The 15,152-nt window shown below is 37.7% G+C and overlaps 1 protein-coding gene across 4 annotated transcripts in view; it reads left to right on the top strand.

Annotated features, from left to right (window-relative positions):
• The window catches only part of Cep192 (centrosomal protein 192), a 93,502-nt gene that overhangs the window by 9,943 nt on the left and 68,407 nt on the right, over positions 1-15,152 (top strand). For 3 of the 4 annotated variants that reach the window (XM_060377120.1, XM_021659515.2, XM_021659514.2), the window contains 7 exons: positions 156-208; positions 2,382-2,502; positions 3,448-3,575; positions 5,040-5,400; positions 6,305-6,448; positions 9,350-9,414; positions 10,413-10,622. In XM_060377120.1, the coding sequence (XP_060233103.1) occupies positions 156-208; positions 2,382-2,502; positions 3,448-3,575; positions 5,040-5,400; positions 6,305-6,448; positions 9,350-9,414; positions 10,413-10,622 (1,082 nt within the window). Of the gene's footprint in view, positions 1-131; positions 209-2,381; positions 2,503-3,447; positions 3,576-5,039; positions 5,401-6,304; positions 6,449-9,349; positions 9,415-10,412; positions 10,623-15,152 lie in introns of all 4 variants that reach the window. The other variant, XM_060377121.1, reaches the window with a different exon arrangement.

Here is a 15,152-nt window from a genome sequence, read left to right as displayed (position 1 = left end):
TTTTTGCTGACCAGTGATGGATTCTGTTATTATCATCTGAATGTTCATCTCTTCTGTTTCAAGATAAAAATGTTTAGTTCATTTATTTGTTGTTTTTGAGTATGATTGGGTCAAAATTAATTTGTCTCCAGTTTTTGTTTTTGTTTCTTAAATAGACTCAGCTCTTGATTTCCACTTAAAATCATGGATGAATAATCAAGAACACAAGGTAATTTTTTATGTATTATCAATTTCTTGAGTGCTATGATGGAGTAAAAGTTCCTATTTCACACATACACACACACGAAGTACATAACAGAAATTTTGTAGCAAAAATGGAAATTTAGCAGTGTTTGGTAGTATATATCCTAGCACTTGGAAGACTGGGGTGTTGCAGGTTATTTGATCGCATGTGAACCTCAAAATTGTGAACTGTAAAACTTGTTTGGTTAGGTTGAGCCCTATCACACACCTTTAATCCAAAACCTTTCTCTTTATTGTAAACAGGTGATTATGGTTCAGCTCAGCCAGCCCTAGGTGTTTAATGCAAGAGTTTTCTGTACACAGGATTTAATAAAGTTAACCCTAGGTCAAGAGTCAGAGCAAGAAACCACCTGACAGGGATTAAAGATTAAGAGGGACTTTGAATTGAAGGGTATTTAAGTTCACATAGAGAAGTAGAAAAAGCTTTTGGCTTAAGCTCTGGCTTTAGCTTAGACTTCAGCTCCTTAGCTCCCCGGGTTTTTGGGCTGTAACCCTAGCAAGGTTTTTGCCTGGCAAGGCTTTGGCCTTGGGTTTTTTTACCTTTTCCTCCTGGGCTGTCAGTTGAGCTAGTGAGCTTTTTGGTTTTTTCCGTCTAGACCTGAGCTAAAAAGGAAGGCCAGTTGGATGCTTTTTCTGCCTCTTTGAGCTAGTAGGTTTTCACCCCAGCATCTGCCTCCTGACTATTGGTGAAATAGAATGGTTGGCATTTTCAACCTTTTTTTTTTGTTTGTTTGTTTATAACAACACTGGTGTTGGAGGATTGTCATGAGTTTGAGGCTAGCTTGGGCTGTATGGGAAGTCTGTGTGTCTTAGTTTCCTTTTCTCTTAGTGTGATAAAATGCCCTTTGAAAACAAGGGAGAGTTCACAGTTCCACGTTACAGTTCATTATAACTGGGAATTTACAGTAGCAGGAACCTGAACAGGAGTGAGCTGGTTACATCAAATCCATAACCAGGAACAATGAATACATTCATGCCCAGACTCAGATTGCTTTCTCTACTCTGTTTTCTGTCCTGTTTTTTTTTTTTTTTTTTTTTGAGACAGGTATCTGGGTATCTGTGTAGTCTTGTGTACCCTTGAACTCATTTTGTAGACCATGTTGTTCTTGTACTCCCAGAAATCTGTCTGCCTCTGCCTGCTGCTTTCTCGAGAGTGCTGGGATTACAGGCATGCATGAGCATACCTGGTCTCTTTTTTTCTACTATTAGACAGTTTTGGATTCCCTGCTTAGGGAAGGGCATCACATACAGCAGGTGGATCTTTTCACCTTAATGTAATCAAGGTAATTATAATAGATAAGCCCAGAGGCCTAGCTCCTAGGTGATTCTAGCTTCTGTCAAGTTGAAACACTAATCATCACTTTCTGTCTCAAAAACAAAGGTGGGGGATGTTTACCTTTAGTAATAAGGAGATTCAAATATAGTTCCATCTGGATGTGGTCATGCACGCCTTTGATCCTAGCACTCGGGAGGTAGAGGCAGGCAGACTTCTGAGTTCAACACTAGCCTGTTCTGTATATCGAGTTTTAAGCCATCCACATAATGAGACCCTATCTCAAAAAAATAATAAAAGTTGTTCTGGCACCAGTTTGTGCCTTAGATATTTATTGGACTAGCTGAGTCCTTTCCTGTATAAATGTGAAATCACGTGGACATGCAATGATTTTGATCTTGAAATTAGGCATATTTTACAATCATCTGTTAGGCTGGTTATTTTAATATGTATTCAATATTAATGTGAAATAAATGCCATAAGGAAGTGCTAAATTTTCATTCTGGGCCTTGACTATAGTAAATTTCTCATGCCCTTTAGTTTTTGCTGGTCCTAATGGTAGGAAAGATTGCTTGGGTCAGGGTTACTTACTCCAGCTTTCTTAGTGTATTCATTTCCTGTAGCAAGCCTTGTATTGCCCAAATTCAATTGTGTAGTGTATTAAATATGTTACTAGGTGTGTAAGCTGGGGAGGCAGTTCAGGTGGGTCAGTGCAGGGACGTAGGTTAGGCAAGAAGGGAAGTTACTAGTTCATGTAAAGCACAGATTTTTCATTGACTAACCCATATTTTTTCATTTATTAACTGCATTGTAGATTAAAAACTTCATCTTTTGGTGTAGCCTTGTACTATTTGTTTCCTTTCAGATTGTCATGCCTGATAGTGGGAAGCATCTTGAAGACAAGACTCCAAATAGTGATTTCAGCCATATCAGCCTTTTAGAAAACGAGAAACTTTTAACACTGACACACTTGGAAGATTCCTCTGGTACTACGGAATGACTGATTTTTTTTTTCTTGCCTTTCCCTTGCCACTTCACTTTTTGTCTATATTGCAGTAGTTAGTATACTTTTGATTATTTTCCCCCTTGTCTTTTCCTTCTGCCTTTAACAAGACTGTTGACTTTTGTTTTTGGTTTGGTGTTGGTTTTTTGAGACAGGATTTGTCAGTGTAGCCCTGGCTGTTCTGGAACTTGCTTTGTAGACCATGCTGGTCTTGAACTCACAGAGATCCACTTGCTTCTGCCTTCCAAGTGGTTGAGATCAAGGATATATACCATAACAACAGGGTTTTCTGTTGACTGGTCTGAGTGGCAGGGTTTATTGTTATTATTATTATTATTTTTACTTCTTTTGAGACTGGGTCTCACAGTATAGGCTGGTCTAGAACTCCCTAGGTAGATCAGGCAGCTCAGAAACTCATAGAGATCTGCCTGCCTCTGCCTCCTGAGTGTTGGCATTAAAGGCATGGGCTTTATCCAGCATTATTTTTATTTAATTTTTGAGAGAAAAGGAGGTATTGTGTATGTCACATTTGCCTTGAGCTCAGGATCCTCCTGTTTCACAGATAACTATATCAGTCAATGTCTCTCACTTTCCCTATCTGTCTTCTTGGTTTTATTTTCTTCTTCTGTGGTCTTGGGTCTTCAGTGCTAGACCTCCTGCATTTTAGACACACTCTCATATAGCTTTAACTGTCCTAAAACTTCCATTGTGGACCAGGGTGGCCAATCATTTTTTGTTCCTATCTTCTAAGTGCTTGGATTTTATAGGCATACGCTACCACACCTGGCTTTATGATATGTCAAACATAAAAACAAAATTACATCATCCAATGCCCTGTTTATGTTTTATCTGCCTTCATGATTATAAAATGTGTAGTTCAATTTTTACTTGAAAATCTATCTTAATTTTTAATTCTACTTTATCAAAGATGATGATATTAATGATGAAGAATTTTATGATGACCATTTGGAAGCATATTTTGAACAACTGGCCATTCCAGGGATGATATATGAAGCAGGAGAACAGGAGTCACCAGAAAATGTTTTTAAGTTACCTGTAAGTGGTCCCGGCAAAGTATGTTTTAGTCTTTGGTGGTTTTTATCTTATTTGGAAATTTGACGTTGTAAATTGCTCTGTCTCATTAGAATTTTTTTTATGTTGTTTTGAGATATGTAGACTGTGAGGCTGAGGACGACCTTGATGAACTTCTCATCCATTTGCCTCTACCTCCCCAGTTGCTAGTTGTAGAGTTTTGTGTCCCCACACCTGGTTCATTGCATGTCAACATTAGACTTAAGCCTGTGGTTTTCCTGTGCACTTCCAGTTGATAATTAGAGTTTTCTATTTCCTCTTTGTCCTCACCTAAGAAAGTAAAAAAGGAGGTTAAGAATTTTAGCACTTTGGAAGCTGATTCAGGAGGATTAGGATTTCAAGGCCAGCCTGGATTACTTGCAAGAAGGCAGGGAAATGAAGAAAGTGTAGTCAGTTGGCATTCTTTTTCTGCATTAAGCAATGCATTTTTTTCTTCCCTCTTAATCATTTGAAAACAAATTGCAAATGATTTATGTCTATACACTAAATTTATTACTAGTGAATGAGTAAGAATATTTTCTCAGCAAACCACAATGTTGTTATATGCCTTTCATACAGTAGTTTAAAATTAAGATATATTTTATGTATATAGGTATTTTGCCAGCATGTATGTCTGTGGACTGCTTGCATGCCTAGTGCCCTCAGAGGCCAGAGTAGACTGTCAGATCTCTTGGGATTGCAGTTACAGATAGCTGTGAACCACTATATGGGTGCTAGAACCAAACTCAAAATCCTTTAGAATAGCAGCCAGTGCTCCTCCTCATTGAGCCCTCTCTCCAGCCTCTTTGAAGTTAATGTCCATATTAAAACTTGCCCAGTTATCTCTAAAATATTCCTTATGTTTACTGTTTATGATTCATAGTTTAATCAACAGCTATGTGACCTGTGGGTTTCTTTATTCTAACTTGTAATTCTTTCATATATTAAGCATTTTATAATATTTAGGCTCTTTGTTTTTGTTGAATCGTAGCATGGAAACATCTGATTGCTATTTCACCTGTAGAATAGGTTAAGCATTTGGCAGGAATTCTAGTGATCGTTTCTCTCATGAGCAAGCGGATTGCACATGTGCTGTGTACACAGCCCTTCACATCAGTGGACGCATCTATGGTTCTACCATGGCTGCTCTATGTCTCCTGATGCAGAGGATTTTTGTCCTTTGTGATGAAGTCATCTGTGGGATTTCACATCAAGGCCTTGTATACATCCACAGTGCATCTACACATGACTTGAGCGTGACCACACTTTAAAGTTGGGTTTTGGTAAATTGCTTGACTTTGCTTCATACATAGTCCAGGATATACTGAATACCATATAGGCCATTTATTTATATAATAAGCATTTTATAGCAATTGCATTGCTTTGTCCATTAAATATTAAAATGAGTGTGAAAAATGAAACTTACTGTTGATTCATTAATTTTTAAAGGCTTGTGTAGGAGAGGATGTTGTGGTGAAGGAGCTGTGTGCTGAGGATGAGACACTCAGCCTTACCTACAGTCACAGCACACATGATGCAAAAGGTGGCTTTTACCCTGCTGACTCCAAAAAACAGGATTCAGAGTTGCTGCACCAAAATAAGCATTTGGCTTCAGATTTAGAAACTGTCTTGAATGTGGATAGATGCTTAAACACAGAGACTCCTATAGTATTTATTCAAAAAGATGGGAACATCACATCTGTGAAGACCAGTGGTGACAATGGAATTAATTCTCCTGATAATCTTTGGTCACCAACTTGTGAAAGGAGAGCATGTGAATTTTATGAGTCTGTTGCAAAGACTAATGACCGTAAGTGGACTATTTTATTTTAAATAGAATTAAAGAAGTGTATAAGGTGTTTATGTGTTCAAAATAGGCTAAGCTTCCAAGTAGAACTCTGTCTGATTATGTTGAAGTATTTAAATGTTTCTATGGATTTTTAAAAATTATTTTTTAAGTTTTCTTTTTATTCATATACCATACTATTGACAATAGCCTTCTCTCCTTCAGTCTTCCCAGTCCTCGCCAGTCCCTCAACCCTACAGATCCACTTCTCATTTCCCTTAGAAAAGAGCAGGCTTCAAAGAGATATCAACCAAATGTGGCTTAACAAGATACAGTAAGACTGGGCACGAACACTCAAATCCAGGCTAGACGAGGCAACTGCCGGAGGGAAAGGATCCCCAAAGCAGGCAAAAGAGTAAGGGATAGCCTACTCCTACTGTAGAAGTCCCACAAAAACCCAGCCTAAACAACCATGTAATACATTGTTGTCACATTCTTCCTCTGGGACTGTCCTCTGGAGTATAAATAACTCCCCAGTAATTACATTACTGAAGAAAATGTTCTCCTCTCCCGTAACAGCTCTTAACTGCCATTGGTTCCCCTGGGTAGGGCAGGACCCCATGAACTCCTCCCCATGTTATTATATTTTTTATAGATTTAAAAAATATATTAGTATTGCATGATTGTTGCTCATAAATAATAATGTTAAGCAGACACCAGTGCAAATGTACCTCTCTGAGTCTTTTCCCTCATACCTCATTCTTCATTATAGACTTGCGGATAAGCTTGTGTAGTTGCCATCAAAGAGATAATTTTCTTTTGGGGAAATGAATTTTCCTTTTTCTAACCAATTTTGAGTAGATTTTAGCACCATTGTTAGGTAAGTTGTTAGATGTATCATTCAATTGTTTTGGAATTTACTCTTTAGAAACAGGTCTCTCACAGAATGTAGTGTACCAGAATGAGGATGGCAAATGGGTCACTGACCTTGCCTACTTCACATCTTTTATTGATCAGCAAGATTTGCAGATGTCTCCAAATAATGAAATGAATGAAGACTTCATATCTGGTTGTAAGTATCTAGATAACCACTTTTATTGTGCCAGATTCATTGTTTATGGTGATGCTTTGAGTCTCGTCGGCCTGTATTAGTCAGTTATATAAAGTCCTTTCTGAAATATAGTTGTGTTTTGGAAATTCTTTAATACAAAGGATGTAGAAAAGTTACAAGTCTTGGTAGAAGGAAACAAAGGATGAGGCCTAACAAGTAAACATCTAGGGGAAGATACAGGACTGCTTTAATGTTTAAACAGTGAAGAATTCAGGTGACAAATGAGATTATTAGTTTAGGTTAGCTAATAATTAATTATATTTAAATAATATATATTTAAATTAATTATATTTAAATAATTATTTTTTTCTAAAAGTACAAAACTCTTCTTTCTTAATGTCCATGGCTGATTTTTGAGGAGCAGAAAAGGCAACAGTAGAGTATTATAGATAATTAAATGAGAAATCCCTTAGAAAAAGTACTTTGAACTATAAATAGTATTTTGAGTTATCAGTCTAATGATTTAAACACTGTGATGCTTAACTCATGCAAGCAAATTAAGGTTCTGTGTTATCTTCCTATGAGCTGAATTTCCTATTTGCCCTTTGTTGGCTGTTAGATTTAATTGATTGATGCTTTCATATTTTACCATAGTGTTTTTTGCTTCTTTTGAGTTGTAGTTTCACAGAAACATCTGTGTATGTAGATTATACTATTTTGCATCTAATTTTAGGGGCTAATTTAATGGTTCTCCTAATGTTCAGTCATAGGTCCTCTGTTACAGTGATTGCTTCAGCAGGCACATACTTAGCATTGTTCTGGAAGTAGGAATCTTGAGCTGTTTTTGGCGCTCTGAATTTCCTGACTAGAAGCAGAACTCTTTCTGTTCTCATTTGTGTCTTAAGTTGTCTACTGGAGACTACTTGTCCAAAGTGATAGTTTGGATCTAATGAGTTCTTTGTGGGCACATGAGAGGCCAGTGTCCTTGTTTGGGCCCTGTATGGACTTTCCCTTCTGGCTCATTCTTCCCCTTTCTGTACAGTCTTTCTGTAGCAGGCAGAGGCCTGGGCCATAGACAAGCAGGCCAGATCCTGGTCTCGTGTTAACTTGCATTATGTTTAAGATATCCAGGCAAGTGCTGTGGCTCCTGTTTCTCTTTGGCCATGCATGGCTCCTGTCTTTCTTATTTTGTATTCTTTGGCTTAGAGATTAGGATATGTGATCAGGTGGTACTCATTAGGATGTTTAAGGTCAGATATTAGAGGGCTACCTGTTTCTGAGTTGTTCTGGGATGTGGGACTTTGTAAGGCTGGTACATTCCCGGCCACACAAATACATGAGCATTCCAGCAGTTGTCTTTGAAGTAACCAATTTCTAGTAACTAATTTTTAGTCAGATGAAACCCCGTGTATATATGTAGACAAGTTTGTCTTTTTGTTTCTTTTTAATGATTTATTTTTATTATTTTAAAAATTATATGTATGTTTGTGTATAGGTATGTACACATAAGTGCAGGTGCCTACAGAGGCCAGAGGAGTTGGATCTCATTGGAGCTGGAGCTACAGGTGATTGTGAGTCACCTGATAGAGGTGCTGGGAAATGAAATCTGGTCCTTTAGAAGAATAGTGCATGCTGTTAACTACAGAGCCATCTCTTCAGCTCTAGACACAGACCTACTCTCTCTCTCCTTCTTTCTGTTGGCTCGTTGACACATTGAGATAGGTTCTCTCTATGTAGCTTCTGATTCCTAGAATTCACTCTAGACCAGGCTGGCCTCAGACTCACAGACATCTGTATGCTTCTGCCTCCCAAGTGCTGGGATGCAGTGCTATGCCACTACACCCTGTCAGACATAATTCTTAATTTATGTGTAGTCAACTCTTTAAAGCTAAAAGAATGAGTATTTCTTTTGTGTGTGAGCATTGTATTGTATGTATGATATGTTTGTGTTTGTGTGTATGTGCGCAAATGCAGGTAAACATGCAATTGTTGCATCTTGTGACTCGTGTACAGAGATCAGGACAAACTCATATGCTTCTTCTTTTTTTATCCTCCCCCCGCACCCCCATAGGTTTCCTCTTATCTTTTATTCACTGCTTAGCTGGCCCATGAGCTTCCAGAGTCTCCTTTATTGATTATATGACCCCTTCCATATTCTTGCAGGACACAAGGATTATAGACATGTGTGCTACCATGTCTAGCTTGTATGTGGGTTTTGGGAATTTGAACTTAGGTCTTCCTGCTTACATGGGAAGTGCTTTACCCACTTAGCCCTTTCATGAGTCTGGAGTTTTTCTTGTTACGGCTAGGAATCTTGCTTTGTTAACTAGGTTATTCTCAAGCTCCTGGGCTCAAGTGATACTCCTGCCTCAGCCTCCTGAATAGTTGGGACTATATGCACATGCCATCATTGCACTTGATTGGAATTATATGTAAATACCTTTCACAAATTAATTAGGGCAAATTTTCACAGAAATCTGAGATCAGTCACAGTAGTGTTTGTTTTAATGGAAATTTGACAAGCTTGCATACTTAGTATAATTGTATAAGTCATGTGAATGGAAGTTTTACATAGTTAAAAAAACTGCATTTCAGGAACTCTAGGGAGTTGGGCTCAATAGATAAAAGTGCTTGCTGTACAGTCATGAGGGCCTGAGTTCTGACTCCCAGTATTCATGTCAAACTGGGATCAGAAGGCAGGAGGTGATGTGCACTTGCAACCCCAGTGAGGGCTGGGGTAAAATAGGCAGATGCTAGGGCTTGGCAGTATAGGTGAAAGAGTGAACTTCAGGGTCAGTGAGAGACCTTCTCCCCTATGTGCACCCATCCCCAGGAGAAAAAGTATGCTCTTATTCCATTTTTTTAATTTGCTTTTTGTGTGTACTAATATAATATAAATATAAAAACTTGTTTTTCTTTAAGCTGAAGCACTGGATTTAATTGCAAAAGATGAAGAGGAATTCAATAAAGAACATCCATTTATACAGGTTTGTAATTACTTGTTCCAATCTAAATTTAAATTTTTCTTGTATTAATTTAAGTTTAGATTAAAAACTCCCCCTGGCAGTTAATAATTCACATTTTTTTTTCATGTTATGACAACTTTAACTCTTTTGTTCTAAATTATTAGTTGAATACTGATATTTTAAAATATATCTTTGGAAGGGAATGTAGGTTACTGCCATAACAGTTGCCTGATACATAAAACCCTGTACTTCATTTACAGTGCTTACACATAACAGAAATAAAAACAGAAGAGTAACTATATCTTTATCTTAAAAAGGTTTGCACTCATTTCTTTATTGTGTGTCTGTGATAGGGGATGCTTAGAGCCAGTATGTGTGTACTGACGCACGTGTGGAGGTCAGAGGACAACTTTTGGGAGTAGATTTTCTTCTTTCACCATGTGTCCTGAGCATCAAGTTCAGGTTGTCAGGCTATTGGTCTAAATGTTTTGAAAAGAATTAAACAAATATTTTTGGCTGTGTGTATATATGTGTAAGTATATGCATGTGAGTTCAGGTGCTGCCCGATCTCTATGGAGCTGTAATTTCAGGCAACTGTGAGCCATCAGCTAGAAGTGGGTGCTGGGAATGGTTTTTGGGTCCTCTGCAGGAATAATAGTACACACACTTAGCCCCTAAACTCATCTTTAAGTAATTAACTCTGTGCTTTTTAAAAAAAAACGTTTTAAGGAAGATAATCCTATTTATGTTTAGAAAAGATGTGTAATCCTAATTTGTGGGAGTGTTTGTTTAATATATTGAGACAGAGCATATTATAACAAGTATGCAAAAACGAGTTCTTCTGTGGACTTTAGTAATTGGTCATTTTTATATTTATATCAATGTTTTGGGCCACAATTTGAAAAAGTTAATATTTAAGTTTTCTTAGTTCTTTTATTTGTAAGCTTCACGTATTAGAAGAACAAGGAGAGAACGCTTGTTGAGGAAAAAAATGAAATAAGTTTTTTTTTTTTTTCTAGGATGAAAAAATAGATGTTCAGAATACTTCGCTCTCACTTGGGGATACATCCTGGGTAGCTACAGTTAATTACCATTTGTTGAGAAAATCACTAGGCACATCCGATTTTGATAAAGACGATGGCAGTTATCTACGCCTCTCATTAGGAGAGTTTTTTGCACAAAGATCTGAAGCTCTTGGTTGCCTTGATGGTAGTAACAGTGTGAAAAGAGTAAGTATGAAATGTGCTGTAAGTGGTAAAACTCACTAATGTCTTTGTGTTGCTGTGCCACAATGTCCAAGACTGGATAAGTAATACAGAAAGGCTTGTTTTGGCTCACAGTTCTGGCGGCTGAAAAGATCAGATTGCCACATCTGGTCAACTTCTGATGAGGGCCTTGTGCTGCTGCAGCAACTCATAGTGGAGAAGTGAGTCTGTGTGAAAGGGCTATGTATGTAAGAGAAAGCAGAGAGAACTGAACTTACTTTTGCCTTAATTTGACCACTTTTCTGAGAGCCACCCTAATGTTTTCCTGAGGGTACATCCTTTTTTGACCAAAATCCTCTGAGAGACCCTACCACCTTACAACCATGTTAACCAAACCTCAGTGTGAGTTTTTGTGCGGACAGCCACAGTACCAGGCTTTTTACTTCAATGTTATGGTTCTATATTTAGAACATGCAACTTTAAGGCATAGGCAGAATGGGAGGTTGGCAGAATAGTGGTTAAAAACTTAGGTTTTATAGTCAGTTAGACTTGGTTTCAGTTCTGGTTCTGCCTTTTAACAAGTTCTATGACACTATACAGTTTGTCTTCTGTGCCTTAATATTTCCATTTCTAAAGTATAGTACTGTTTTATGGGATGTTTTAAGATTGAAATGTTGCTACATATGAAACAGTTAACATAGGTACACACTGAGTAACTTTTGGTATTGTTATGTGGTAGGAAGAATTCTAGGATTCATTTATTCCACCCATCTGCAAAGATATTTTGAAATGTTGGAATGTTTTGATTTTAAAAAAGTGATAGGAGCCGGGCACTGTGGTGCATGCCTTTAATTCTAGCACTTGGGAGGCAGAGGTAGGTGGATTGATACGGGCTGGAGGCCAGTGTGGTCTACAGAGCGAGTCCAGGACAGCCAAGGCTACACAGAGAAACCCTGTTTTGAAAAATCAAAAACTAACCAACCAATCAAACAACAAAAAAAGTTATAGGTATACAGATTTTAGTGATAAATGCTATTAAGAATGACTGAGTAGAAGACATTGAACTGGCATCATATGATAAAAAAGAGGAAATCATCCAGAGATCCAGAGAAACAGGGTTCCCAGAAAGGAAAAAAACATTTGTGTGAGATCTAGAGGCAGGTATCAGATTGGTCCATCAAAGGCAAGTAGAACTAATCTGAGGAGCCAGAGTGAAGTTGGTAGAGTAGGATATTAAAAGACTACAAGTCTTTTAAGTCCAGCACTGGGGAGACTGAGGCAAGAGGTCCTAAATTGGAAGTCAGGGTGAGCTGAGCCATATTAAACTGTCAACAGATGTAAATAAATAACAAAGACCTGATCATCAGGGCTTTCCTGTGGGGGTTGTCGATATCTCAGATGAACTTCCAGGAAGGACTTGGAGGCACAGAATTTCTTGGTCATATTGTTTAGGTTCATTTCCACATTGCCACTACCTTTGCCAGGGACCTGCATGGTGAAAGTCAGCAAAACACAGAGGAGGGCCAGAAGGCAGAGGTTTAGTAAGTGGGAAGAATGGTGTGAAGGCTAGGGACAAGTATGATCTAGTGAAACATGAAAGATGCAAGGATTCAAGATTTATTTTACACATGGAATTTGAGTTACAACAGAATTTTAAGTATTGCAGAGTGTTTATTAAAGCTGACTTCACTAAGGGCATGTGTTAGGTTCTTAGTGAGATGGTAGTAAAATGACTAAGAGCCATTTAAAGAATCTATGGTTTATTTTGAGTCATGGTTTCACTCCATGGTGGTTTGGATTGTTGCTTTGAGCTTGTGTCAGCACTTTACATCATAGCAGGAGTGTGGCAGAGGAAATTGTTCCTCCTGGCAGTTAGGAGGGAACTCGGATGGGGGAGGGGAAGAGAAAAGGAAAGTAGGTAAGAGAGCAAAGAGGGCAGAGGAGGAGAGAGAGAAACAAGGAAGTGACTGGGGTCCCAATATCCCATTAAAAGGTATGCACTCAGTGCATCTTCCAATACCACAGGCTGGTCACTATGGCACAGTGTTGTTGATTATTAATAGTTCTTATTGATCTAACTTTTAGTTATTAAAACAGCGGTTATTCCTAAACCAGCTGTATACTACCCAAATCACCACACAGAGACTAGGATTTACATAATTAACCTAGAGCACAATGCTGGTCAATAATTACTCCATCCTAAACCTCCAAGCCCACATAGTTTCCTCCCATTCAGATTTACCACATTATACTTGCTTTTAGTCATATCTTAGGTCTGGTTCATCTCTCCTCCTGGTTCCAAGTCCTCTCCTGCAGATCTTTGCTCTCCCACTCTTCCCACTCGCTTCCTTCTCCTTCCCTCCGGACCAGACTGTCCCACCCTATTCTCTCCATTGCACAGTGTTGGCTGGTTGTTTACTGAAAATACAGAGAACAAATGGTGGCATGTTTACACAAACTTGAGACAGGTGATGCTCTTAGAATAAACATCACAATGCAATGTCGGGATTGAAACCAGATAGTGGTGTAGAGAAATCAGTATTTGAATGAACAAGGGTAAATTGTATAGATCCCACAAGAACATTATACCAATATTTCCCTCTTTAGGTCCAATAAAAGGCTCCTTTTCTTTCAATATAATAATAATTATAAAACAGAAAACTATTAGATAAGATTTACATTTACAATGTCCAGTTCATGTGCTTTTGGCAAGTTAGTAGAAAGTATTTGATTTTCCTATTTTGACAAGTTTAGAGTTCTATACGTAAATTAACTTTTATCCTTATTGGTATTACCTATATGAAAACATTTTCTTAAATTCTAAACAACTTAAGCTTAATTGTGGAACTATAACTATTTGATCTTCAACCTCACCAGAGACTTGAGAAGGAATAAAATTAGTTCTTGGAGTAAATAGGAAGTGCATGTTAGCAGCTTCCAAAACATAAAAAGTTGCCATCTGAATAGTCACCCAAAACTCTTTATAACTTGGAGCATCATCTTCAGCCTTCTGCCTCAGTATACTTGACAGACATATATATGAAGCCGGAACTATTTAGGACTTGCTTACCCTGTTTTGGCAGAGTTCGGCAGTAGAACTGTCCTGCATTTAAGCTTGCCCATTTTTGGCAGAATTTTGTCTGTCGTGGGATGAGGGTGTTTTCTTTTTGCCCAGGTGGCTTGTTTGCCACATTTGAAGCCATCTCCATATAGAGGTTCTTCAATGCTCATCATCATCTTTGAGGTAAGCAGGGTGCTGCCAGAAGATGACCTGTCTCATTGTCAAAAAATCTTTAAAATAATAGACATTTTAAAATGCCCTATTCTGTAGGTCTCTGAGGTTTTTGAAGACTCACCTAACTTCTTATAATCATATCTGTTAAACCCAAGGATGTATACTCCTGGGGTAAATTAGACTAGTGTCTCAGATGACTATAAGTTGATTAACTAGCAATTAACTTGCATTACCTAATATCCTAAACAGTTTGTAATAGAAGTTTAAAAGTATTGGAAGTAACCTTGAATTTGTATCAAAATACTAAAATTTACCAGTGTATTAAAAGTAGACTTATTTTTGCATCAATATACAACATCCTATACCAGAGTTAAAAATAACTGTATTTGAGAATAACAAAGCCTTAAGTAGATTCAATAACCTATGTTTTTTTTCTTATAAGACATTCTTGTATTTCCCTTTCTTTTCAACCACTTTTCTCTTTATCTAAGGAAGAAAAAGAAAAAGGAAAAGGGAGAAACCCCTGAGTCTAACCTTGTTTTCTCTCTGAATAAGACTATTAATAATTTATAACCATCTCCCAATGACAGTAAACATTCATAGCCACAGAAAATAATAAAAAACCTACCCAACCCCCTTAAAGGAAATTGGATGTCATTCTCATGAATTTTTTTTCTAGCTGACTTTTTGGACTTTAGGGAGTCCAAAGTAAATTGGGAAAAATGGTTAATTAAGTAAGCATTAACATTTGTGGTCCATTCTTTGAATGTTGAGAAATTTCAGGCTTAATAGAAGTCCTGTTTGGAACACTCTAAAATGCTGGATCAATTGAGATTAGTAGCTTCCTTCAAAGCTCTCTTGGGACCTGGCTTTGATGAGAAACAGCAATTGAAGCAGTTGAGGTAGGAACAGGCAGAATGCTGGAACACGCAAGATGCTGAAACAGAGATGTCAATGTCTCAGCATGCTGGAAGGATGAATTCTGTCAGGTGTGATCCACTGTCTCTGGTGTGTCCAGTCCTTTTGTTCTGCAAACATAATTTCTAACAAGCATTATGTAGTCGTAAAATTATAAATGTATGAGATGTGCAGGACGAAACTAAAATATAAACTAATTTTATCTATTCCAGTTGAAAGAATGGCATAAGAAATTGTGAAGGGATCATCAATTTATGTTACCTGTTCTGTTTAGTCTTCTTTTTTAAACCTTTTTTAAAAAATTATTTAGGGCTGGAGAGATGGCTCAGAGCTTAAGAACACTGGCTGCTCTTCCAAAGGTCCTGAGTTCGATTCCCAGCAACCACATGGTGGCTCCCAAC

This window comes from Meriones unguiculatus, chromosome 2, assembly GCF_030254825.1.
Source record: "Meriones unguiculatus strain TT.TT164.6M chromosome 2, Bangor_MerUng_6.1, whole genome shotgun sequence".
In the NCBI taxonomy this organism is placed as follows: domain Eukaryota; kingdom Metazoa; phylum Chordata; class Mammalia; order Rodentia; family Muridae; genus Meriones; species Meriones unguiculatus.
The sequence above is the reverse complement of the archived record's forward strand: the minus strand, read 5'-3'. Positions and strand labels throughout refer to the sequence as shown.